The sequence below is a fragment of the Nyctibius grandis genome, chromosome 12, assembly GCF_013368605.1.
Source record: "Nyctibius grandis isolate bNycGra1 chromosome 12, bNycGra1.pri, whole genome shotgun sequence".
Taxonomy (NCBI): Eukaryota; Metazoa; Chordata; class Aves; order Nyctibiiformes; family Nyctibiidae; genus Nyctibius; species Nyctibius grandis.
Window position 1 is genome coordinate 22,453,110 of NC_090669.1, and position 24,447 is coordinate 22,477,556.

The 24,447-nt window shown below is 62.7% G+C and overlaps 1 protein-coding gene across 2 annotated transcripts in view; it reads left to right on the forward strand.

Annotated features, from left to right (window-relative positions):
- WWP2 (WW domain containing E3 ubiquitin protein ligase 2) overlaps nt 1-24,447 on the forward strand; it is a 39,689-nt gene that overhangs the window by 2,919 nt on the left and 12,323 nt on the right. For both annotated transcript variants that reach the window (XM_068411587.1, XM_068411588.1), the window contains exons 2-10: nt 286-369; nt 1,086-1,233; nt 1,513-1,631; nt 7,189-7,326; nt 8,099-8,195; nt 13,007-13,158; nt 15,620-15,836; nt 21,162-21,251; nt 23,123-23,297. In XM_068411587.1, the coding sequence (XP_068267688.1) occupies nt 300-369; nt 1,086-1,233; nt 1,513-1,631; nt 7,189-7,326; nt 8,099-8,195; nt 13,007-13,158; nt 15,620-15,836; nt 21,162-21,251; nt 23,123-23,297 (1,206 nt within the window). In that variant the 5' untranslated portion in view covers nt 286-299. The remainder of the gene's footprint in view (nt 1-285; nt 370-1,085; nt 1,234-1,512; nt 1,632-7,188; nt 7,327-8,098; nt 8,196-13,006; nt 13,159-15,619; nt 15,837-21,161; nt 21,252-23,122; nt 23,298-24,447) is intronic.

Genomic DNA, 24,447 nt, shown 5'->3' on the forward strand with positions numbered 1-24,447 from the left:
GTGTCCCGAGGGCTGAGCGCTGCCCAGTCTGGCTTGGCTCTCCTCAGGCCGTGCCGGCGTGGCCGAAGGGGGTGTCTCTCCCTGGGGCGCAGCCTTGCCATTGCCTGGGGTGCAGGGCTGGTTCGTCAGGAGCCAGAGGGAACCTGTGTTTGCCAGGCACGTGCCTGTCCACTGCCAAGCCTCCCTCGCACTAACGGCCCAGTGGGGCTGACCTGGGACCCCGGTGCAGCGCCGGCTTCCTCCGCTCGGCGGGTGCTGAGGGGTCTCCTCTCTCTCTGCTTCCAGCCAGGGGTGATGCCATGGCCGCGGCGAGCTCCAGCAGGGCCAGGGCCGGGCCACCCTGCGAGAAGTCCCAGCTCTCTGTCAAAGGTGGGTCCTGCTGCCTCGCCGGAGGTGGGGCCGGGCGTCCTGCGACGGGGAATGCGGGTTTCGGGGGTGTGTGGTGCGGGTGTGTGCTCTGCCTGCACCCCCGGCTGGGAGACTTCTCGGGGGGAGCAGGGACTGGGGACGGCCAGCGCTGCCCTGCGGCCCATGAGCGGCCTTCGGCTGGGCTCTGCCGCCTCCTCTCCCCCGCTGCCATCGGGACGTGGCTCCGTGGCCCTGCCAGGGCCGCCTCGGTGCTCCCGTGGCCGCGAGATGGCTCCCGACCCCGGGAGCTGCGTCCCTGTGCCCAGGAGCCATGTCCCTGGCTCTGCCCTGCAGCCCCGCGCAGGGCACTGCTGGCTGGGGGGCGGCCAAGCCTTGCCTGGGGGGTGCCTCTTCCCAGCACCTCCGGCAGAGCCCCCTTGCCCCCAAGCCCTGGGCTAGGGTGGTGTCTGTGGGGACAGTGACACTCCTGCAGCCTTCAGGTGTGGGGCTAAGGGGTGGGTGAAGCTGGGGACAGGCAGGGATGGGGGCTGGTGATGGGAGCGCCTGGAACCAGCCATTGCTGCCGTCGGGAGAATCGCTTCTGCTCCCCCTCTCCCAAAAGCAGTTTGTCTCTGTGGTGAGTTGGGCACCCTGAGCTGGCAGGGACAGGGGTGTGTGTGGGGCTGGGGACAGGGTGTCCCTGCGGCCACCTGACCCTCTCCTGTCCCCCTGCGCAGTCGTCTCCGTGAGGCCCAAGGCGCAGAGCCGCCCGTCGCGGATGAGCTGCTACGTGGAGGTGGCGGGCGACGGGCTGCCCAGCGAGACCAAGAAGACGGGGAAGCAGATCGGGAGCTCGGAGCTGCTGTGGAACGAGATCCTCATCCTGTAAGTGTCCGTGACCCCGTGGTGCAGGGCTGGTGCCGGCGCTGGCCCCGTGCTCCCCCTGTGCCATCGGCTGGGGCCACTCGGGCGTCGGAGATCTTTGACCCCCAGACGAGGATGCTGTTGGGGACATCCAGGCCGGGAGGGTGGCAGGAGGGGGGTCTCCCATTGCCCCACGGCCTCCCTCTGCTCCCTGGCCTTGGCAGGACTGGCTCTGCCCGCTCCCTGAGCGTGGAGCAGGGACGAGGCCACGGTGATGGCCACCTTCTCTGGTCTCTGCAGGAACGTCACGGCTCAGAGCCACCTGGACCTGAAGGTGTGGAGCTGCCATACCCTGAGGAACGAGCTGCTGGGCGCCGCCTCCGTCAGCCTCCGCAACCTGCTGAAGGGCGGTGGGAAACGTACGTACGCGCTGGGCCCCCCCGGGGTCCCTCGGCCCCACCGTGTCCTGCCGCCTCGCCTGCCCGGAGGTGTGCAGCGGGGAGCAGAGGCGGTGGCCACGGCGGCTCCCCTGCAGCCCCCCGCCCCGGGAGGGAACAAGGTGCCATTGTGCGCCCTGGGCCGCCTGTCAGGGCCGGGGGGTGACGGAAGCCATACCTCTGCTAGGCAGGGCGTGCAGCCTGTGCGGAAACACAAACCCCGCCGCTATTTGCTGCCGTTTGTGGTCGCCAGAGCGTGGCTCGTGACAGCAGCTCCTGCATAAAGGCGGCCATTCAGGGCCGGGGCTGCGCGGGGCTGCTGAAGGCTGGCTCTGTCTTTTCCAAGCTAAGCTCCGCCGCTTGCGAGAGACAGACCCGGTATTGAGAGGGGAGAGGGGCCTCCCGTGCCCTGGGGGATACGGGGCTGGGTCAGACTCTCCCCTGTGCCAGGGGCTGGGGTGAGCTGCTTCCCCTGGCACTGCCAGCTGCGGGCTACGAAACCGCGCCGGCGTCCCGGCCGTGCTCCCCGTGCTGGTGTCCCGGCCGTGCTCCCCATGCTGGGCGGGCTGCCGTGCCCTGGGCAGCACCGAGGGCCACGCAGGGAGCTCTGCCGCGATCTCGCAAAGCCCTGGAGCACCTGAACGCCCACCCCGGGTAGCTGCAGGGCTGGGCTGTGGCTGTCAGACAGCGTGCGGTGGGGGTTCGGCCCCGGGGCACCCTCCCCTGCAGCTTTTCCTTCCCGAGCTGCACAGATGCTGTGTGGGGCTCCTGGCGCTGCGGCTGCTCCCGCCCTACCTGCGGCTCCTCCGCGGGGGCACAATCGGCCCTTTCATTAGCGGGCGTCCCAGGGGGCTGTGTGGAAAATGAATGGAAAAGGCAACGGGCTGTTCTAGCTTGTCCGTTAACATCCACCAGAAAAAACGTGTCAGATTTTTTCCTTGACGCCGTGGGCTGGGAGGGAGGACTTTTAAAGCCACAGAGCCTGCCCTGCGCTGCCGGGAAGGGGCTGCCGGGGGCTGGGGGCAGCCGGCACTGCCTGGGCGAGCCACGTGCTCTTGTCTGCCCGTCTTGCCTGGTGTCTGCTCCTGCCTCTTCTCCGTGGACTCACTGCTTGGCCTCTGGGCTTTGCTGCAGCTCTGGGTGGGCCAGAGCCTGCCGCTGGCCCCCCGAGCTCCCGTGGGAGCCTGCATCCCCGGGCGCCTGGGAGACCCCTTCCTGGGAGGGGGGGCAGGTCACACAGGGGCGTGCAAAGGGCATTTGGGATTTCAAACCATGCCCAGGCAGACGTGTAATGTCCTAACACAGCCCCTGACCCTCTGCCTGGGGGAAGGCACCGAAACGCCTCTGCCCTTGGGGGTCTGGCTGTCCCCTCCCCGTCCTGGGAGCGCTCAGCAGGATCGTGCCTTCCCCAGGGGCTGTCCTGCCGGGCAGCCGACCCGCTTCCAGCTTGGTTGGGTTTGCTGTGGTTGCGGTGAGGTTTTCTGTAGGTTACTGATACGTGAGCGTGGCTGCGGCCTTCGGTTCGTGTTCCTGTGGTTGTTCTGCTTGGTGTGGGAGAGTTGTTCTGGTTGCTCTGCTTTTTGGGGCAGGGGTGGTGTCTTTTTGGGGCAGGAGTGATGTGTTTGGGGCAGGGGTGGTGGTCCCGCTGCCCATGACGTCTGTGGCAGCGTGGGCAGGGCTCCCCCCATCCCCTGTCGTCCCTCTTGCCCATCACACCTCGCTTCAGGTGGAAAAGTCTCGGCTCTGAGACCTGGAGCCTGGAAAAAGAGCTCAGGTGATGCCTGAGCTCCTGGGCCGATGGGGAGAGCGTGCTGGGCCAACAGCCCGAGCCATCAGACAGAGCTGCTGCTCCAGGCGGCTCCGGCCCTGCTTCGGGCTCGCAGCGCTTCCCACCGCCTTGGCAGGCGCCTCCGGGGCCTCTCCTCTGGCAGGCGTCGCCCTCCCGCTTTCCGAGGGGATTGGCCAGGGAGACGGAGAGGTGGGTAAGGACGGGCTCAATCACAGAGAACGAGCTGGAGCTGCTCCCAGGGCCCCCGTAAAACAGCTCCTTGGCGATGGCTCAGCCCCCGCCCCGGCCCCCGGCTGCCGCAGAGGCTGCGGCTCACGGAGGGAAGCGCTCGCTGTTGGTGCTCGCTGCTCGGGTCGCAAGTTACATCAACAGGCTCCTGTTTCTGGAGTGGCACCACACGCCGGGGTTTACAAACCCTGCACGGCCTTTTCTTTCCCTGCTGCTGCGCCCCAGGCAGAGCTGCTGGAGCTCTTGGATGCTCTCTCTCTCTCCCCATCTTGTCTTCCTTCCCAGGGCTGTGATGGTTCAGAGGAAAGACACAAAGTCTGAGGCCCTCCTGGTTATACCTGGCAGATAAATGGAGTGGGACACAGTTGTCTCTAAGCCACACTGGCTGAGACTGGGCCAGCAGCAGGGGCAAAGCTTCCCCCTGCCTGGGGAGGCTTTTCCATTTTACCTGGGACAGTAAAGATTATCTGGGTAACCCAGTAACTCTGGGTTCCTCCCTGGTTTAGGGATGGCTGGAGAAGGTCGAACTTTCCCCCTGCTTCTTCCTGGAGGGAATGTAGCTCCAGCACAGAGGCGTCCCTTCAGCTGCAGGTGTGCACAGCGGTTAAGCTAGTCTTAACTTGCCAAGCACGGGGAGGTTGGTGCTGCCTGCCCAACAGCCCAGAGCTCTGGGGTGGCTCAAGGGCCCCGAGACCTGGGGGAAGCTGGCACAGCGCAGCCCCACTGGTGTTATCTTCTGCCCTGCTTTTTCTGTCCAGTGCCAGGGTGCTCCCAGGGCAGGGTTCTGGCTCTGGGACTTGATTCTTCTGCGGATTGACGGGGGGCACGTAGGTTGCTGGCTGGCGTGCGTGGTGTGCAGGGTAGCCCGGAGGATCTGCTGCACTTCTGTTTGCCTAAGCAGCAGTCCCGGCTGCCGCTTGGGCGGGTGGATACAGCTGTGATCGTGTGGAAACCGGCCTTTGGGTCCAGTGGGACTGCGTGAAGAGGTCTGGGGAGCTGAGGGGGTGGGAAGCAGCATCTGGCTGGCTGCGCGTGCGAGGATGGAGCCACCCAGCCCAGGGAGGAGGCAGAGGGGCTGCCCTCTCCCACGCCACAGCTCGTGCCCACGGGCATCAGTCGTGTGTGGTTCCTGGAGGTCCCAGAGGGCTCGGGCTCAGCCTCGGGCTCAGCCCAGGGCCATTATCACGCTGGCTGCTACCAGCCTCGCTTCGTGGAACCGTAAATCCGCTTAATGGGCTGGGTGGGAATTCCAGCTCACCTCCGCTAAATGGGAGCTCTGATGCTGTGTGCGGGGCACTGGAAGTAGCTGAACTGAGACCTTATTCAGGACCAAATCACCCCCCGATCCCCTCCCAAAATAATAATAATCCCTCTGACATTCTGGCTGCCGACGGGACACAGGCAGCCTTTGTGCTCGGCCCTTCAGGGGACCCTCTGTTGGGGCAGCAGCAATGTCCCTTTGTGCGTCCCGCGTGCTGGGCTGGGACAGTGAATGGAAGGTTCTGCTGGTGTTTATTTTCTTTAAAAAAGCTGAAGGGGGTGGAGAGGGGGAGAAGGAAGCCGGCTGGGAGGTTCATGTTCACATCCTCCACTTGGAGCCACCTTGTCTTTGCTCCCGCCCGCACAAAGGGGGCCTGTGCAGCGCCGGCGGGGCGAGCGTGTGCTCAGCTGAGGGGACCGCGGGGACCCCCGGAGCGTGCGGGCACGGCTCGGGGACAACGCAGATCCCCGTGGCTGGGAGCAGCCGGGGAGAAACAGGGTCTGAATTTATTCTGGTTTTTGGCTGTGCTCAGTAGCATCTTCTATCTCAGGCTCTTAAAACAGCCTGTGAGCTCGGGGCCCCTCGGGAGCGACCCGAGAGCAGCTCCGTTAGGCAGATGGGTGAGACCAGGCTTCGCAGAGTCCCTTGGCTGGTGATCATAAAATCACAGACTGGTTTGGGTTGGAAGGGACCTTAAAGCCCATCCAGTCCCAACCCCCTGCCACGGGCAGGGACACCTTCCACCAGACCAGGTTGCTCCAAGCCCCATCCGGCCTGGCCTTGAACACTGCCAGGGAGGGGGCAGGAGCCGCTCTCTGGGCCAGCACGAGAGGTGCGTGGCTACCTCTGGTCCTGGCAATGGCCACGCCGGTGTGCAGCGGCACCGTGGTCTCTGCGCCTTCGCCCTGGTGCTGGGCTGGCAGCCGGGAGCCGTAGGTGCTGTTTGGGTGGCAGTTGCACGCCCTGGGGCCCCGTCAGCGTGTCTCACCCCGGAGCCAGAGATGGGACGAGGGGTCCGTGGGGAGCGTGTTCCCCTCCTCGTCCGGCTCCCGCGGGCGGGTACCGCACGCCATCCCCACGGTGGGCCGGGACAAAGCAGGTTCCTAAAAAATGGTGCCGTTGTGTCATGAGCAATCTGTGTATAATAAAAATATTGTTTGAGCAAATGAGTCAGGAAGTGTCTGGGCCGGTGTCCCAGGCTGGCACGGCCAAATTTTTCTGGCCTTGTGTGACGGAGCGGGGTGTTTCGGTCCTGCTGGCTCCGGCAGGCATCGCTGCGGCCGTGCGAGAGCCCGGCCTGCCCCCGGGCACTGGGGGTCCTGCCTGTCACCCGGGGGTGAGCGGTGTTCCCGGGGCCGTTACCCCTGAGCACAGCCACCGTGTCCAGCTGCGTGCGGAGCTGCGACTGGCAGAGGCTTGCTGAGCTGCTGGAGCCCAGCTGGCTCGCGAGGGAGGGGAGTGGAGCTGGCAGCTCTCCCCAGGAGCCTCCCAGCCCATGCCACCCACTCCAGAAGCTTCTGCGAAGGCGGCCTGATGCTGCAGGGGGGCGTTTCTGTGTGTTTGGGGGCAGCCTGTTGTGCTGGTCGTGTTCAGTGGAACTGATAGGTGGGGATGAGGATGGAGGGATGTGCCTGGGGTTTTCCTTTGCCGCCTGTCTGGGTTTTCTAGGTGGCATGAGGATACCCCTGATTCTGAAAGATGCTGCTTCCTGCTCTGCAGGAGGCCAGGGCTTCAGGCACTGTTGGGCACGTAGCCATCAGCGTGCTTCGTGTCCCAGGCACCTGCTGGTGGTCACCCTCATGCAGGACCCTTCTTGCCCCGTGTGTCGTGTCAAACCAGCCTGACCCCTCGGCTTTCCTGCCACAATCTCCCCTACAGCCCCAGCTCCTGGGTCTGTGAGCGATGGTGGTCTTGGCTGTGAGGGGCCCTGGGGCAGCTCAGCCCCCACAGAGTGGCCCTGCTATGCAAGCAGTGGCTGGGGAAGGAGGGTCTTCCTCAGGAGCTGGTCGTGGGGCTGGCTGGGTGTCCTCTGGTGATGCTGGTAGGTCCATGTAGGTGTGGGGCCAACGCCGGTGGTGCTCACTGGGACCACTGGCCCCGAGGGAGGAGGCACGTTGTCCTTTGGGGGCGTGGGGAGGCCTGGAGGGGACCGGGAGGCTGACGTCCCGTCCCGTGGGGGAGCTGGGGTGGTGGAGCCATCCTCCATCGCGGCTGGCATCCTGAGTGGTGACTGCTTGGTCTCTTTCTCCATGTCTCCACAGTGGAGAACAGGCAGCTGACCCTGGACCTGCAGACGGAGAACAAAGGCAGCGTTGTCTCCGGTGGAGAGCTGACGATTTTCCTGGACGGGCCTGCTGTTGATCTGGGAAGCCTGCCTAACGGCGGTGCCGCGGCAGAGGGTGAGTGCCGCCCGTGCACGCGGCGGCTCTGAGCACGAGGCGGGGAGAGGAGCGGGGCTGAGAGCACGGCCCCGGCACCTCTGAGCGAGTGTCCGAGTGCCAGCAGCTGCCTCCTCCCCCAGGTAAGGCCCTGGCCTCTGCCTGCCCCGGCCCCGCGCTGTGCGTGGGCTCCCGTGGGAGCGAGCGCGTGGTGGGACAGGAGCGGGAGCGTCGACAGGCTCACGCCCTGCCTCCCCGCTGCCCTTCCTGGGCCCTCCACCAGCCACCCGTGCAGCTCAAGCCCTTCCCTCTCTGTCCCGTGTGGGCTGGGGAAGTGGCTTCTGTGTTTAATGAGCCGCCCAGGAAAGGGCTCCCCATGGCAGAGGGGACGCAGAGATGCCAACTGGTGTCTGACCCATCGGGGCTGCCTGGGGAGCATGGGGCAGGGGGTGGTGCGTTGCTTTCCCTTGGCTCCTTCCCTTCCTGGGAGATGAAGCCTGTGAAATCTGGGAGTCTTAAACACAGCCGCTCTCCTGGTGCTGCCAGTTCTGCCAAGTCCCGTGTTTGCCTTCCCTGGTGCTGTGGGGACAGGCTGTGCCGCTGCACGGCGGTGGGAGAGGAGCACCCCAGCATAAGGGCAGGGGGTCCTTGTGTGCTGGAGGGTCTGTCTTGTAGTACGTGGAGCTGTCGTGCTTTTGGGCCTCCTCTCTGGAAGGAGGGAGGGAAGGAAGGAGGCTGGAACTAGTAGGTGCCTCGGTTGTTTTCTTCACCCACTTTTTCTTCACCCATTCAGGGTCCCAGGTGCCCGGACGGGAGCCCAGCAGCATGGCTGCAGCCACGGAGAGCAGACACCAGCCTGCCAGTACAAACTGCTTTGGAAGCAGACCAAGGTGAGGGTCCTGCGCTGGCAGCACCTGTTAGACCATTGCTGGGGGGTTCCTGCGGCCGTGAGGCAGCTGGGAAGTGTCTGGATCACCCTCGTGCAGAGGACCCCGCTCCGGAGCTCCCAGTGAGCCCCCAGCAAAGCAGCCCGTAGGAGGTGTGGAGCTGGGGTGGGCAGCAGAGCTGGGAGGTGCTGAGGGGTGGCCATGCAGCTGGGCTGCGGCTACCTGAACCTCTCAATGTACTTGTTTCTCAAGGAATATCAGGTCTGTGGTGGCCCAGATGGTTTCCACTGGTTGCTCTACTGGTAGCTGCAGGAATGGTCTATCAGGGAGGTGTGGGGCAGGCTGTGACCAGGCAAACAGCAAAGGGCTGGTCTGCAGGGGTCCCTTCAAACGGGGGTTACGGGGACCCCAGCTCTTGCCTCCATCGCAGCCCTGGCCAGGCACTGGGCCAGGCTGGGAAGCACAGTGCCCCCCCGGGCGATGGTCACGGGGGGACACTTCCAAAGGTCCAGGGAGAGCAGGAGAAGCAGAGCTGCAGGGAAATAACAGCTGCTTCCAAAGGAAGTGAGCTGCTTGGGCAGCAGGCCATCCTCTGCCTGGCACCGTGCCCTTCCTTGCCTCCTCACCCGGCTGGAGTGGCTCCGCGCTCCTCCTTTTGGAGCTGTGGTTATTGAGAGACGTGTCACACTGTCAACATGGAGTTGAATTTAACACCTATTTATATTTCCAGAGCGTGGCAGCGGCCCAGCAGCCCATACAGATGTTCTGGGTAGGAGTGTGCATGTAGAGAGGGCGCCTGCAGCCTGCTCCCTAAGAGGGTCTGCGTGCCCCCAGGCTTAGGAGCACTCTCAGCAACAGCCCCACACCTCGAGCTCTTCTGCTCCTTCTTCATCTGCCAGGCACATACAAGAGATGAGAGAAGGGGAGAAATGTTTCTGGCTCTAAAAAGTGACCCTGTCCTTCCACATAATGTGTCCATCTCCCACCCGAGGAGGGAGAGGGATGGGAAATAGGGAGCAGATGCTGAACACAGTTTGGGCCCTTTTGCTCTGCCTGCTGCTCTTGGTTCCTGCTGTCCAGGTGTTAAAGCCTTCCCCTGGGTGAGAGGGTGCTCGGTGTCCCGATGGCAGCTGGACTTTGCAGGCACTTAGCAGCTATCAGGAGGTGCCAGGAAGCCTGGAAATAAACGGTCTAGTTTGGGAGGCTCGGCCTGGTGATGAGGGTGACTGTTTACTTCTGATTCCTGACTGCTTTCCCATTGCCTGTCAGTCCTTTCTGCCTGTGGTGTCCTCTCGACCTGCGAGCGTGCGAGATAAGCGTGGGGAGGTCTGGCCAGTACTTCTGCCAGAGACCTTCCGGGTGTGCCTGCAGTCATTGAAAGTCCCATGGCTGCTCTGGCACAGGAATCGTCCCAGCTAGTGTTCAACTCACCCCACGCTCACCTGAATTTAGGGTTGTTCTGGACACAGCCCCACAGTTTGATGGAGCACTGCTACGTGGGGCTGAGCTCCGCTGTACGTCCCCACGGAGGCAGCTGCCTTCTCCAGAGCGGAGTGCGGGTGCTCTGCGCTCGGGAATGCTGTTTGATGTTCACTGTTTATACACAGAGCCGTGTTTATTTTCGTGGGCTTGGTGATGGATGCTGGCAAACCCGCTCGCAGGCAGGACGCAAAGAAAAGGGTCATTCTTTGCTCCTCAGCTATTTCTACGCTGTCCCCTCAAGGGAAACTGCTTGGTCAGGGCTTCTCTTTCTTCTCCTGAACAAATGTCATCTTGGGATTTGCTGCTAATCTTGGTGGCGGGGTGTGAAATTCCACAGCCTGCTGCTGCGTGGAGAGAAAACAGAGCCCAGAGGTCCCCGGCTGGGAGCTGGTGCCGAGAGAGTTGCCACAATCCCCGTTTGTCTTGTGGTGGCCGAAGGGGCTGCTTGTGACAGCAGGGAATGAAGTAGCCTGGTTTGTGGGAGGCTCTGGCTGGCGAGCCCCGTCGGGTGCTGCGACCTGAGCGTGGCCGTGGGAAACTGCTGTCACTTGTCACGCGCTGTTCTCTGCTCATGTGATGCCCAGAAGTTGCTCGGCTGGTGACGGGCATGAGCATCCCCGAGGGCAGGTGGGAGACGCTCCTCCGGGTCACTCAGACGAAGCGTTTCCCTTCCTGAGACCCCTCGCTCTGCAAAGCCCCACGCGTGGCTGCGGGATGTCCCCAGCATGTGGCTTCTGGTGTGACACCGCGGCAGTGAAAGGCTGGGGGGGCTGCGATGGCCAGGTGCAGCCCTGGAAGAGGCAGGGGACAGGCGGGCGCTGCTGCTACCCCAGAGGGGCCGGGGGGGTGCTCGGGGCCGGGAGGTGGGTGTTGGGGCTGCTGGAAGGGGGTGGGTAACGGGAAAAAACTGCATTTGGGGTTTCAGAGCCAGGCACCAGAGCTGCTGGCTGCACGTCCTGCTGCTGTGGGGCGAGGGGTGTTCCTCCTGCCCCGGCCCCAGGGCGGTGGTACGTGGGTGCCCTCTCTGCTCCCGGCACCGCAGGCGTGAGGGCTGGGTGCGGGGGGATGCGGCTGCCTCCTCCCCACTTCGCAGGGACAGGGGGAATTTCTCAGCTCCCTGTTTCTGGAGCTGAGCCCTCGCTGTGCCCACGTGGCACCGGGGCTCTCCTGGTTGTATATCCTGGTGGTTGTGCCCCGATCCTCCGCAGTCGGTGCTGGCTCCTGGCTGTGTGCTCTGCCCTCCCTCCTCTGAATGATCTGGTGTGTCCGAGTGAGACCGAGACTGGTGCTGCCACCTCTGCTGGCATCTCGTGCCAGGGCTCTCTGGCCACTGCAGCCGGAGGCGGCGGCCGTTCTGGGTTTCATCCCGGGGCCCTCGTCAGCGGTGCGGGGGCTCTGCCTTGGCAGGAGTGGGGGAGCTCAAAGGTTGATGTCACCCTGGCTGACACCACCTTCCTCTTCAGCACCATCTGCTCCCTCTGGCCCTGGAGGTGAGAGGGGCAGAGCACGCGATGGGGCAGCCACCGAGGCCCACCATGGATGGGGGATGACGGGGGTCTTGCCAGCTGCCCGGGAGGGGGCTGCCCTCCGTCCCCCCAGCGTGGCCGCCAGAGGCTGTTCCCATCCGCGTGGTGACTTGTTTTCTCCCCGCTCCTATTTTAGGAGCCCGTTCCCAGCCCCGCCGCTCTCACGTGGCCGCGCTGGGTTTGTTTCCACGCGTCTATTAAAAGACAATGCCCAGATGGGAGCACTCGTAGGAGGGCTGGGCTGGGCGGCGGGGCGGCTAATTCAGGCCTGGTAACCCTGTGTGGCCGGCTGGCAGCCTGGAAACATCCTGTTTTGGTTTCTAAAAACTCTCTGGGCAGCTCTGAGCTCATCTGCGCTGCGCAGGGCAGGGACAGATCCGTGCCGTGCTGTGCCGTGCTGTGGGGGCCGCTCCCGGGGCGACTCCTGCCCTGGTGCCACCTGCCCGCTCCCCTCCGGCCAGGGCACCAGGGGCTGCACCGCCTCCCAGCCCCACTGCTGGGGGAGTGTGGGGTGGGTGGTGGGTCCTGGCCAGCTTTAGGGGGATGCATGGTGCCAGTGTGCCCCGCTGAGCCCCGTGGAGTGACCCTCCCCTCCCGACCCGGGGAGGAGGAACCCGCTCCGTGCCGTAGCTGCTCTGAGTCCCTGGGTGCTGGTGGCCAGAGCAAACCCCCAGCACATGGCGGTGTCCTGGCCATAGTGGGGGTTTCTGGGGCGAGTTCACCATCTGAGGGGTGCCTCGAGGAGCCCCTGTGCGGGGCTGCCCTCCTGGGGGGGTCCATGGCTGGTCGAAGCGGCCTCAGCAGCTCCTGCTCACGGGCTGCTCTGCCCGTGGCTCTTATCTGGTCTATTTTCAACGACCATCTCCTGCTCTCCCATGTCTCCTCCCCGTCCCAGCCTGTCCTCTGCCCGCTGTCATGAGCCGCTCCCCAAGGAGAGCGGCTTGGGAGCGGGTGGGAGGACCCGAGGGCTCGCTGGAGCGGGTGAGGGCGGCATGACTGCTGCTGTGCCCTGTCGCTGCCAAGCTGCTCTCCCCTCCCGGCTCCAGCCCTGAGACGTGGGGACAGTTTGCGGGTTTTGCCCTTTTAAGGGGACAACTTGGCTGGGGCAAACCGCCTTCCTAATCCCTGCAGCCCTCACCCTCTGGTCGCTGCCCCGGGCTGGGATCCTGGGCGGAGGTGGCCGGGCTCTGTCCCCTGGACACGGGAAGGCAGCATCCCCCCTTGCAGGGCGTCACTGCCGTGTCCCCCTCCCCGCCTGTCACTGCAGCAGGGGACTCTTGTGCCTTCCTCACCTGCTTTTGTGCCAGGCTCGTAGCCGGGCAGGAGGCACGGTGAGGGTTCCCACCGCGCCTGACGCGGCACTGCGGTGCAGGAGCTGGTGCTGGCATGGGGTCTCCTGGGAGCTTTGGTGCAGGGGTGGATGGAGCAGTGCCAGGGCTGTGGCAGCTTGGTGCTGCAAGCAGGTTTCTGGCCGTGCGTGCCCGGGGCTGTTCCTCAGCACGTGGGGTGGCTGGGGTGAGCACCGCAAGCCAAAGCAAGGTCTTTGGCACCCAGGTTACTCCTCCATGGGACTCTGGCACTGGGTGCCAGGACCTGTGGGCGGGCTGGCAGGTCCGGGTAAGCAGCATGATGTTCAAGGCACTGCTGGAGGAGCAGAGGCACGTGGCTGCGTCCCGGCCGTTCTCGGGGGAGCCCGGTGCCCGCGCTGGGGGAGAAGCAGCACAAGACCGAGGAAGAAGGCAGGAGTGGGGCTCTCTCTGCGAGGCCAGCGGTGTGTCTCACCTCCCGTGTTCATTTCCCGTGCAGGACGCACCGACATGCGGCTGGAGCGGCCAGGCAGAACGCGGGGGGCGGAGAGCAAAGTCCCAGCGCCAGGAGCCGGCACCGGCAGCCAGCCAAGAGCACGCAGCCCGCCGGCGTGGCCAACGGCACGGCCAACGGCATGGCCAATGGCACAGGTGAGCCAGCGCTCGTGGGAGGTGACAGGGACAGAGCTCGGGGCTGCGTTTTGTGGGAGAAAATGGATTTCTGCTGAGGTAACGGCTCCTGTAGTGCCTGGGGATTTTCTCCCTGTGAATGGATTGATTTTATTGATTTTCCTTTTGATAAGCTGGGCAGCTCTGAGGCGCGCACTGCTAGGATCTGTTCTGCCTGTCATGAATGATTTCTGTGGCTCCTCTCTGGAGTCCCTCTGACAAAAGTACTGCATCCAGCTCCAGGTTTTTAAAAGGATGCTGGGACAGCAACGTCACTGGTGCTCCAGCGAGGAGGACAGTCACCACGGCTGAGCGGGCTTTCTTCCAGGTTGGGAGTGTTCAGCTGGATTTGCCCCTCAGTCTTCAGTGGGAATGTTCTGAGCTCTTTGCCCCCGAAGCGGGGAGGAGCAGCTGCTGTCGGGCGTCGGAGAAGGCACAAACCCACCTCCCAGAAGGGGGCTGATTCTTACGCCAGAGGGTATTTCTGGAAGGGTTTCTCTTGTCCTTCCTTGGGTTTGCCCACCAAGCCATAAATACCTTGTAGAGCAGGGAGTAGGACCTGCTGCATGCCCAACTACGACGCTACAAGCGGTTTGTCTGTTTTCCTCCTCTGGCTCTTGTGAAGCCAGCTGAGCAGCGCGGCACCTCCCACTCCCCTGCGCTGCTTTTGCAGGCAGCGCCGTCCTTTCTTTTGCTTTTATGGGAGACCTGGAAGGAGAAGCAGAGTTGCTTTGTTTCGGGTAGAAGGAAATATTTCTTCAACCCGAAAGGAAGATTTTCTTTTTCTTTTTCCATTTCGTTGGAAAAACCTGGAGCAATGCAATTTCAATTTTGCCAAAACCCATTCTGGGAGGGAGATGAGGGAGCGGAAGGCTGATGTGAAATGCTGCCTTTCAGCTCTCGCTCCAGTCTGTGCTCCCTCCCTGGGGCTGCGGCTCGTCCCTTGTGCGGGGAGCGAAGGCTGCGTGACGTCCCCCGTGCCCACCCAGCCCTTCCCAGCACCCTCGCTGTGCAGGGGACCCTCCCTCGGGCCGTGGACAGAGTTTCTGTTCCCATGAGCACAGCTTGGCTCCTTGGCTTTGGTTTGTCTAAAGCACATTTTATTGGCTCGGCCCCAGCCTCCCTGGTGGCTTTATGGCTGTGCCTCCCTCCTTGCCAACCTCTGTGTCTCCTGTGACTCCTGCCAGTGATGGTTGTACCCTTGGGGATGGGGACATGAGTGTTTTGGGTGGCTGGGATTAGTGCTGGGCACCATCTTGCGCCCTGTGGAATGCCTCTAGAAACCCTCCTCTTCCTCCTCAGTTTGGTACACGTTGGTGACGCTATCGTGGGTTTTGAGCAGACTCTTGCAAGAACGTCCCCATTCCGTTTGTCACTCACAGCTGTAATTTCATCCAGCAATAAAAGGAGATTATTTCACGGTGTGTTTTCTCCACCACCACGTGGCTTAGCCCTCGCTGTGTGCCCCTTGGAGCCCTTCCTATCGGGTGAACTTTGGATCGGCGTTTCCCAGGACTGAGGTCGAACCGATCGCAGTGCAGTTGCCTGGGTCATTCTCCAGGTTCCCTTTGAACACTGGCACAGTGTGGCTGAAGCCTCTCAAATCACCCTTTCCAGGGCTTGCTAGAAACGAGTGGCAGTCAGAGACCTCCTCGGCTGGGTCTGGCAGGCTGTGGTCCTTCAGGCCCCCATCTGAGGGGGTTCATACTGTTGTGAGGTTTTTCCTACAATATTTCTAACCCCTTGGGCTTGCAGGCACAGCTATTTCCCTTACAGTTCTCTGTGTTTCTCAGCCCTAACTTATGCAGCTCTGTCTGCGCCCCTTACTGCTTCGTTACTTGTTGCTGGTTTGTTTTTAATGCTTTTGCTTTGCCTGAAACCAGGACGTCTTGTAGCGCGAGTTGTCCTCTGTGGGGCTGCCAGCTCTCCGGGTTTTTGGCTATCTAATAAATATTCGTCAAACAAATTCCCTTTCGTTTTTCTGGTCTGCATTTTCCTCCTCATCAGTTTTCTTTGTAATTTTCCTTTGTTCTGTCTCTTCTCCTTCCCTTTTCCAAAAGTTCAGTGGAACCCAGCAACGTTTAGCTCTTACCAGTGCAGTGACTGGCTGAGCCCGGGCTTCCCTCTGCCCGGGGGGACCCAGCACCAGCCGTTCCTGAGCTCCTGAGTTCCCATCAGGCAGGCAGTGTGGTAGCAAGTGGCAGAGGAGATACTGGGTGCAAATGCAAAGTACCTTCTGCTGCTGGCTGGGGCCAGAAGGCAGTGGCAGTGGTTCCCAGAGGGATCTCGCTGCTGGTGAAGGAGGTGCTGCCTTTGCCGCAGGCTGGGAGCACCGTGAGTCCTGTGCCTGGGTGGTGGTGGCTGCCACCGTGGGTGTGGTAGATCAGCCGGGCACCCCGTTGCCCTTCCTGGGTGCTAACGTCTCTGCCCTCTGCCTTTCCAGTGAACGGAGATGCAGCGGGTGCTGCGGACATCGAAGAGGAAAAGCCGGCAGCGGGAGCGACCGTACCGACCCCGGCGGCGGCGAGCGCGGCTGACGGCTCCGTCGCTCCTGCCCTCCCTGCCCTGCCCAGCTCCGGAGAGGCAGAGGAGGCAGCCGCTGCCTCCAGCACCGCGCCGGCCCGGGCAGCGGCGCCAGCCCTGGATGCTCTGCCCCCCGGGTAAGCTCTGCCTTCTGCTTGAGCCTGTCGTTCCTCCGACAGGCCCAGCGCGACGGAGTGCCCGTGGCCCTCGGGGAGGGAGGGACAGCTGGGGGGACACGAGCAAACTGGGGCACTGCTGCGTGCTGGAAGAGGATGTTTGAGCAAGGGGGCTGTGCTGCACCGGGAGTCGGTTGAGATACTGGTGCTGAGCAGAGCAGAGAGGGCCTGGGGCACCTGTCGGGGAGCCCTGTGCCCCCTGCCCCAGCACGGCCTGTCCTCCGTGGTTGGAGCCGTCTGCCTGGGGCCTGACTGCTGTGGGTTCCCCTCTCCTCCGCTGGGCCGGGGTCTGATCCGTGTCCGCTGTGGGTCTGGGGATAACAAACAGTGAACCAGGTCTCTGCAGTGAGCAGCCTCTCAGCATCTGCGCCCAGGGGAGCAGCAGTGTCTCTGCTCTCCTGGGGCCGCTGAAGGGATCAGTCAGAGGAAAGTCCATCAGAGAGGGAGCGGGGATTTCCAGGGAGCTCCCTCTGAGCAGGAGGGCACGAACATGCCCTCCAGAGACACCGCAGAGGCGCTGGCCACTGCTGGGGGGAGGCGGGCAGGACCCTCGCGTGGCTGTGCCCGTTCCTCTGCCCGGTGTGGATGCGCCACGTCCTCCTTCTCTGCAGGACGTGGGGAAGGGGCTCCAGGAGAGCCGGGGCTGGCTGGGCCGTGCCGGTGGGTGTGCTGGCTCTTGGCGGGGCTGCAGGCAGGCTCTGGGCACAGCCCCCCTGCCTGCTGCAGCTGGGTCGTTCCCCCCTTGTATTTCAGACACCTTTAATTCTGGACTGGAAACGCAAAGCGGTGGGAGGGGGGTGTTGAAAATGGCTTGTGTTTCGTATGAAGGGAGCTGTTTATTTTCCTTTGGCTGAGGCGATGCCTGGAAGGTCAGGGCCTCGCTCGTGTGTCAGTCACAGGTAATTAGGGTTAACGGCTCAGTGTGCCTTTATGCGGGGTGTGTGAGGGTTTCTGTTCTCCGGCCTGGGTGCTTCCTGTTTCCAGGCAGCTGGAAAAGTCCAGTGCTCTGAAAAAGGTCTTTATTCCAGCCAGAGCTCATGCCCCTTTCTGCTCCTACCAGGTAGACTGACGGTCTCCTTTTCCCCACCTCTGCCCAGCCCCAGGTGGAAGCAGGCTGTTGTTTCTTTCCCGGGGCGGAGGGGAGCCTGCGGGTACCTCACGATTCGGGTGTCTGGGGAGGTTGTGAGTGCTGCTTTCTGAGGCACGCTGGGCTTGCATTTACCTGGTCCAGCCGGGTGGAAGGGTGGCCCGTGTCTTCCCTGTGCCCATCTCCCTGCGGTGCTCACACACCAGAAAATCATGCGTGTTAGGATGGAGAGGAGGATAAAACTTTGGGAAACGGCTGGAGAAGAGCGGTGAAGGGGTAGCGAGCTGTCCTCCAGGCTGGGCTGGCAGGATTTGGATCTCTGGAGACACCTTTGCTTAGCACCTTGTGTATCTGTGCCTCCCTGTCCCCACCGAAGGGTCTGTAGGGGAGGAAGAAGGGCAGCAACCCTCCTGCACGTGCTGTCCGAGTTACACTCCCGTGCTGGGCTGGTTTGGGTGGCAGCTGACCTGCTTGGTCAGGTGGAGACCATGTATCGAGGTCTTCCCAGGTGAAGGAGAGTGCAGAAGTGAGTCCGTTGAGGTCTCCGTGGTGTGAGCCCTGCCCTGAGAGCTCCCAGACCAGGCTCGGGGCTAACGGGGATTTGCACAAACAGGAATTTGCCACACAGGGATTGCTCAAAACGCTGTGGCCCTGGGGTGGCATAAATGAGCTGCTGGGGATCTCCTGAGACCTGGTGTAGGGCAGCTGAGCCTTGGCTGGCTCACCACGCCAGGGCTTTGCTCTGACTGGTGGTTTGGGGCCCAGCCTGGGAGGTGGGGACGCGGCTGGCTGGGCTGGCAGAGGCGGCGGTGTCTCAGGCAGAAGGATCCAGACAAAACCAGGGCGCTTCAGCTGTCAGCAGCATGCTGTGCAGAGCACCGAGGATGGCCCCTCGCTGGCCTGGCTCCACGGGGATGGCCGTGTGGAGCACTGTGGAGCCCGTGGGCGATGGCTCCTGCTCTGCCGCTCGCAGGAGCCACGTCCCCTGCAGAGCAGCCGGTTACTCCAGCTCTGAAGAGCCAGAAAGCTGTCATGTCCCTCCTGCTTTCTGCTTGAGCCCTGCCTCATCCTCCAAGAGTCTTCTTCCACCCGTGGGAGCGTGGGGAGTCCCTTTGGCGGCTGGGGGGGTGGCAGCTTTTCCCAGCCGCGTGCCGGTGGGTGCGTGGAGCCCCAGCCTCCCTGCTCGTGCAGGGGAGATGGAGTCGAGAGTGGCTGGGTTCACGTGGGGATTCGGAGCTGTTTATCCTGCTCAGATAGCTCTCTCTGAGCATCTGCACCAGGTGTGGTGGGCACAGAGGCATCTCTCACACAACCGGGAGTCTGTTCTAGCGGCTGGAGGGTGCTGGAAGGTGTTCTGAATAATTCCAGCCCCGACAGCGCCCAGAACCAACTTCACACCCTCCTGGCTCGGGCAGGGCGTGTTTCCTTGCGGAGCTGAGGAGCGTGTGCGGCCGAGGAGCCGCCGGTCGCAGCGCTCGAGGCCTTTGGCGCGGGGTCCCGGCTCTCAGGCGGGGGTTTCCGAGGGGACCGATGGTGCAAGCGGGGAGGGCGCAAGAGCTGCTGGCTCCTGCATCTGGTTCCTATCAGGGATGCTCCTGCGCGGGGGACAGCCGGTCGTTAGCGCCGCGCGTACACGCAGCGCTGGCTCGCCCGGACAAAGAGGCACATTATGCTGCCTGGCAGCCGGCGCGGGGCTGTGGTTTCTTACATAAGGAGGGCGTTCTGTTTGCGCTGCAGGGTTGCCTCAGCTCTGCCACTTCATGCTGCCCGCGCCTCCCGGCAGCCACCGCCACTGCGAGCCTCGCAGGCGCTCGGAGGGGACCTGGCGGGGACCAACACGTCACACGTGTCGTGCTCGCAGCACGTGGGTGAGAGCTCCCCGTCCAGCTGCTGAGCTGCCTCGCTGGTGGCCCTGGGGCAGCAGGCACGGGGAGGAACGCTGGCTGGACTTAGGGTCCCCAGGAGAAGAGCCCGTTGTCGTGCGTCTCACTGCGCTGTGTCCCTTGCGGGGTGGCAGGTGGGGTGCAGAAGCCTGCGAGGAGCTCGAAGGACGGGTTGCCCCAGTGCCCCAGCTCCTGAGGCCATCGCTGTGTGTCAGCAGGAAGGAGTTTGTCACAGCTTGCTGTTCAACGGCGGTGATTCGCTGTCCCCAGGGCGAGGCAGCCCTCAGCAAATTTACTTTTCAGATCACCAGGGAGCTGCTGACCTGAGGAGCATGTGAGCTTGTCACCTGTTTGTGTAGGGTGTGAGACAGTGACAGAGGACATAAATCAGTAGCTGCCACCAGCAGCAGCTCTCTGGGAAAGGGCTGACCATGGGGTGGAGGGACAGGGACTTCCTGATGCCACAACAGCAGCGAGTGGTGCTGGCTCTGCTCTCACCTGGTCGCTCCTTCAGGCAGTGTTAGCAGCCCCTCGCTGCTGAAGGTGGACGGGCGCAGTAGGTCCTGCCTTGGGCTCTTTCCACCAGCGAGAACCACTGGTGTCCATGGGTCTCTTCTAGGGGTGAGAACGACCCAGCTCTGCTGCCTGGTGGCTTTTGTTTGCAGATGTCCCCTGTTCTCTGCAGATGCGTTATGCTGACAGCGCTTTCGAGAAGCCCGTAGGAGCAAAGCCAGCAGCTCAGATTTGGGTTAGACAATCTCCTGGCTGCATCCCGAGCCTGCCATTCACGTTCCCCTCCTGCTTTCAGGGAACCGACTCCCTTATCTCAGAGCACAAGATCACCTCCCACCCAGGGCAGAGCTTTTCCAGGCTGCCCACGTGGCTGCTGGCCCATCGGGGTCCCCAGCTGCCGGCACGTTGCCAGGGCTTGGGGACACGTCCGGGGCTTGCCCCGTGTCTGCCTTCCCACCTCTCCGAGAGCGGTGTCGGGGTCACCCCAGGTGTGTGGTTGTGGCTGGGGTCACCGTTCGGTGGCTTCATCGTCCCCTGGGGAGGTCTGAGGGTGGGCAGGGGCGGTGTGAGCCCGGGCGACGGGGCATTAGCCCTTAGAGCAGCTCCTTCGCGAGGGCTGCTTGCTTTCTGCGAGCCCAGCTGTGTCCCCTTGCTGGTATATTAATCTCCGAGGGCTTTTTGTGATGATTAATTGAGACTGAAGATTGAACCGGGAGGGAGGCCCGTGGGAGCAGAAGCGTGGCAGGAGAACACGTTGTCTGTCAGCAGCTGCCAGCTCGCCGCTCTCTGCTGACAGGAAAGCGCGGCGCTCCGCGGAGCGCTCCCCTCTGCCAGGACACAGGCTCTCGTGGAAGAGCGAAGGCACAGGGCGGTTTCCAGCGCAGCCGTGTCCAGCCAGGCCTCCCCGTCGCACCTCCGAGCCCGGTGCCCTCTGGCCGTGCGATGTTCCTGCGTGGTGTCTGTCAGCGGGGAGCGGGAGGGCTGCCAAGGAGAAAGCTCAGCCCCAGCCCGAGCTCAAAGGCTCCCCTTTAAAGATGTATTAAGAGGAACCAAACAAAAACTACATCAAAAACTCACAGGGCATAAAACTGACCCTGTGTGAAATCTTACACCGACACTCCTACTTTCTGGAGGAAATTAGGGATTTATGCTCCAAATTACGCCTGTTTTCACAACGCAGGCTGCTGCAGCACCTCTCCCAGGGTCTTAGCAAGCCCGACTGCTGCCATGCAGACCTGCTGTCATGCTTCATTTTAAATAAAGGTTAGAACCTGTAGCTAAGCAGTGCGAGGAGATCAGCTTGCTAATCCTCCAGACGCAGCTCTCTGGACATTCTGGGTAATAAGGTGATTATTAATTATTCACAGCTCGCTGCTCTGGGGAGGCCGAGCGTGTGGGCACACGTGCAGACAGTTCTAGGGAGGCTGTTGGTGTGATTTAAAGTAGACAAAGGTGCTGGTGAAGGCTCTTGGTCCTACAGGCTCCGGCTCGTGCTGCCCCGCAGGGGCTGAGGCTGCTGGACCCACGTGCCTTGTTCCAGCTTCACCTCTGTGCTCGAGGAGAGGACAGGCGCCGTCTCGCTGCCCCGGGTCTCCTCCCCATCCCCTCCCGAGGGTGCTGCTCTCCCCAGCTGGCCCTGGGGCGGTGGGGACGGGCGCCCGGGAAACCCCGCAGCGGGACGCAGTCGCCCTGGCTGCCATCACAGAGGGCAGCTCGGTTTGGGAGCTCCCCCTCAGCCCGGGTCCGGTCTGTGCGCTAGCGAGTACCAACTGTCTCATGATTTATTTTTTATTTTTCTTGCAGGTGGGAACAGCGAGAGCTGCCTAATGGTAGAGTCTACTATGTAGACCATAACAACAAGACCACCACGTGGGAGAGGCCTCTTCCTCCGGGGTAAGGGGGCTGGGGGGGCAGCTGGTGTCTCAGATGCTGAGCTAACGTGCAGCAGACGCATGGGGGTCTGCACAGAAGGGGAGAGGTGGGCTGGTGGCAGGAAGGGCTTTTCATTCCTACAAAGAAAAGGGGTGAGATGACTGAGTGTTCGCTGGCCTGAAGGCACACCCTGTGTCCTCAGAAAGGTCTTTTCAGTATCTGTAAAAAGGAGGCGCCTTCCAATCTGTTGTGTTCTGACTTCTTGGATTGAGAGTAGCCCTGAGGAGAAGGACTTGGGGGTGATGGGTGATGAGAAGCTCACCGTGAGCTGGCAATGTGTGCTCGTAGCCCAGAAGGCCAACCGTGTCCTGGGCTGCATCCCCAGCAGCGTGGCCAGCAGGGCGAGGGAGGGGATTCTGCCCCTCTGCTCCGCTCTCCTGAGACCCCCCTGCAGTGCTGCGTCCAGCTCTGGGGCCCCAACAGGAGGGCACGGAGCTGTTGGAGCGAGTCCAGAGGAGGCCACGGAGATGCTCAGAGGGCTGGAGCTCCTCTGCTCTGGAGACAGGCTGAGAGAGCTGGGGCTGTTCAGCCTGGAGAAGAGAAGGCTCCGGGGAGACCTTCTAGCACCTTCCAGTACCTGAAGGGGCTAGAGGAAAGCTGGAGAGGGGCTTTTGACAAGGGCACGGAGTGATAGGAGGAGGGGGAACGGTTTTAAACTGAAAGAGGGGAGATTGAGATGAGATATGAGGAAGAAATTCTTTGCTGTGAGGGTGGTGAGACCCTGGCTGGCCCAGGTTGCCCAGAGCAGCTGTGGCTGCCCCCTCCGTGGCAGTGTTCAAGGCCAGGCTGGATGGGGCTTGGAGCAACCTGGTCTGGTGGAAGGTGTCCCTGCACGGGCAGGGACTTGGAACTGGATGGGCTTTAAGGTCCCTTCCAACCCCAACGAGTCTGTGATTCTATGATTCTGTTAAAGGATTATTTTTTTAAACACACCACGGGAATCCCTGAACACTTGAGCAGCAGCACAGCCACTTGTGGGCAGAGCAGAGGGAAGGCCCTTTGGGACGGGGCACCAGCAAAGGCCCCCTGAGCAGCAACACGGCCTTGTGTCACCTGGAAAAACAGATGCTTCTAGATGAGAGCTGAGCTCCTGGTGAGCACAAACAGGCATGCTCGGTGTGCCCCAAACCTGGAGTGGGACCCTGGGCTCTCTCAGAGGGGCCTCTCACGTCTGGGCCTCGTGTGCCCTCGCAGGGAGGTGCTTCAAGTCTTGCCCATCTTTTGTCTTTCCTTCTGGTGGGTCTTTGTCCAAAGGAGCCCCTTCAGCTGTGAAACCGTGGTTATGCTGGAGGTGGGAGCAGAGCTCTTGTGTTAAAGGGTGTCTTAGTCTTGTGCAAGGAGCCAGAGAGCGAGTGTCTGAGGTCAGCCTGCAGTGTGAGAGCGAAATGAAAACCCTTCACAGCCGGACCCTCGGGCCCGGCAGCTCTCGGCTTGTCCTCCCTCAGAGGACTGTGAGCTGCTTTTCTCACCTGCTTTTCTGAGAGGCAGAACTCAACCACAACTGAGGAGTGTGGCAACTGGGGAAGGGGCTCACAGCCCAGCGCTCCTCTCAGTCGTGTTTCAACACACTCAGGGGCAGCAGCTGGGTATTCTGAAGCTGCTGCTGCATGTCCAGGGCTCTGGGGACAGCCCTCAGACGAGGGCAATGGGAGGTCTCGATGTAGGACCGTGGTCTGTGCCTTCTGCTGTGCCTCCCGACCTCGGGGGTTTCTTTCTGCTGCCTTCACACCAGCATTAGCATTGCGTTGCCGCCTGGCAGCTGGAGGCACCAGCCAGCGGCACCCGCTGAGCTGTCTGAGGACGGGCAGTGACATCTTCCTCTGGTTCCCCAGGTGGGAGAAGCGCGTGGATCCTCGAGGCAGGTATTACTACGTGGACCACAACACCCGGACCACCACGTGGCAGCGCCCCACGGCCGAGTACGTCAGGAACTATGAGCAGTGGCAGTCCCAGCGAAACCAGCTCCAAGGAGCCATGCAGCAGTTCAGCCAGAGGTTCCTGTACCAGGTGAGAGCCGGGGGCTGCGGCGGTGGGGGTCTCGCCCCGCTCTCCCACTCGTCTCGCCTGGGCTGGCCTGGGAGACCCAGGTCCTCGCTGGGCTGTGTGGGGTCTGTCGGCTCGGCGAGCTCAGGAGAGCCCACGAGCTGCTCTGCTGCGTGCAGAGAACCCTGTGGGAGTAACTTTCTTTTTATAAAACAGCTTGCACGGCCCTGAAGGGTGGTGGGAGGTGTCCTCAGCAGCCTGTCCCCGGTGTCCCTTCAGTGCCAGCGTGGCCAGGCACACGCGTTCTCCCTTGGCTCCCATCAGCCAAGCCTGGCTGCTGACTGGGAGGCTTGCAGGGCTCGCTGCGTGCTGTCGGAGCTGGGCGCACGCTGAGGACGCTGTGGGAGCCCCCGTCTCTCCCGTCTCTCCCCACGCATCTCACCAGCCCTTCCAGGCCTCGCAGAGGGGCTGGACCACAGCAGCTCCACTGCCTCGGGAGCCGGAGGGGCGTGGGATGGGGCTTCCCCGGCGATGAGCGGGGCTCGGGGCCTGTCGCTCGCTCACGTCTCCGCCAGCGCCAGCCTTGGAGCTGCTCCAGCGCCGGGCGACTCGCCCTGGCCGGGCTCCGCGCGGTGCGGAGGGAGGGACTCGCGCTCCAAATTTAGCCTGATGAAACGATTGTAGTTTTAGTTTCAAGCTCTCTGCTGGCAGCGCCGACGGCTCGCGCTCTGCCTCCTTCCCGCGGGGCCTTTCTGCTTTGCTTTGTCCTCCCGTCCCCAGCGTCCACCTGCCCTTGCCGGGAGAGGAGGGTGGGGAGGTGATGGCCAGCGATGCGGAGCCCTCTCCGTGGCTCGGGGGGCCGGGGTGCAGCCAGGGACCCCCCTTCCAGCAGCCACCTTGGTGCCGCAGGGCTCGCAGGGCTGTTCCAGGGGCTGCAGAGAGCTGCAGGAGGGCCGGCTCCCCGCAGCTCTGCCCCAGGCTCTTGTCTCTCTGCCTTCTTAGTTTTAATTAGTTCTTTTTAGGTCACAGTGAGGTGATACCTCTGGCTGTGACTCCGCTGCGCCTCTGGCCAGGCTGTCTGGGCAGGGAGGGAGCAGAGGCTGCCCCAAGGCTGAGGCACACCGTGCCGGGCTGGCCACGGCCGGGGCACTGCCTCCCGCACCCCAGCCTGGCA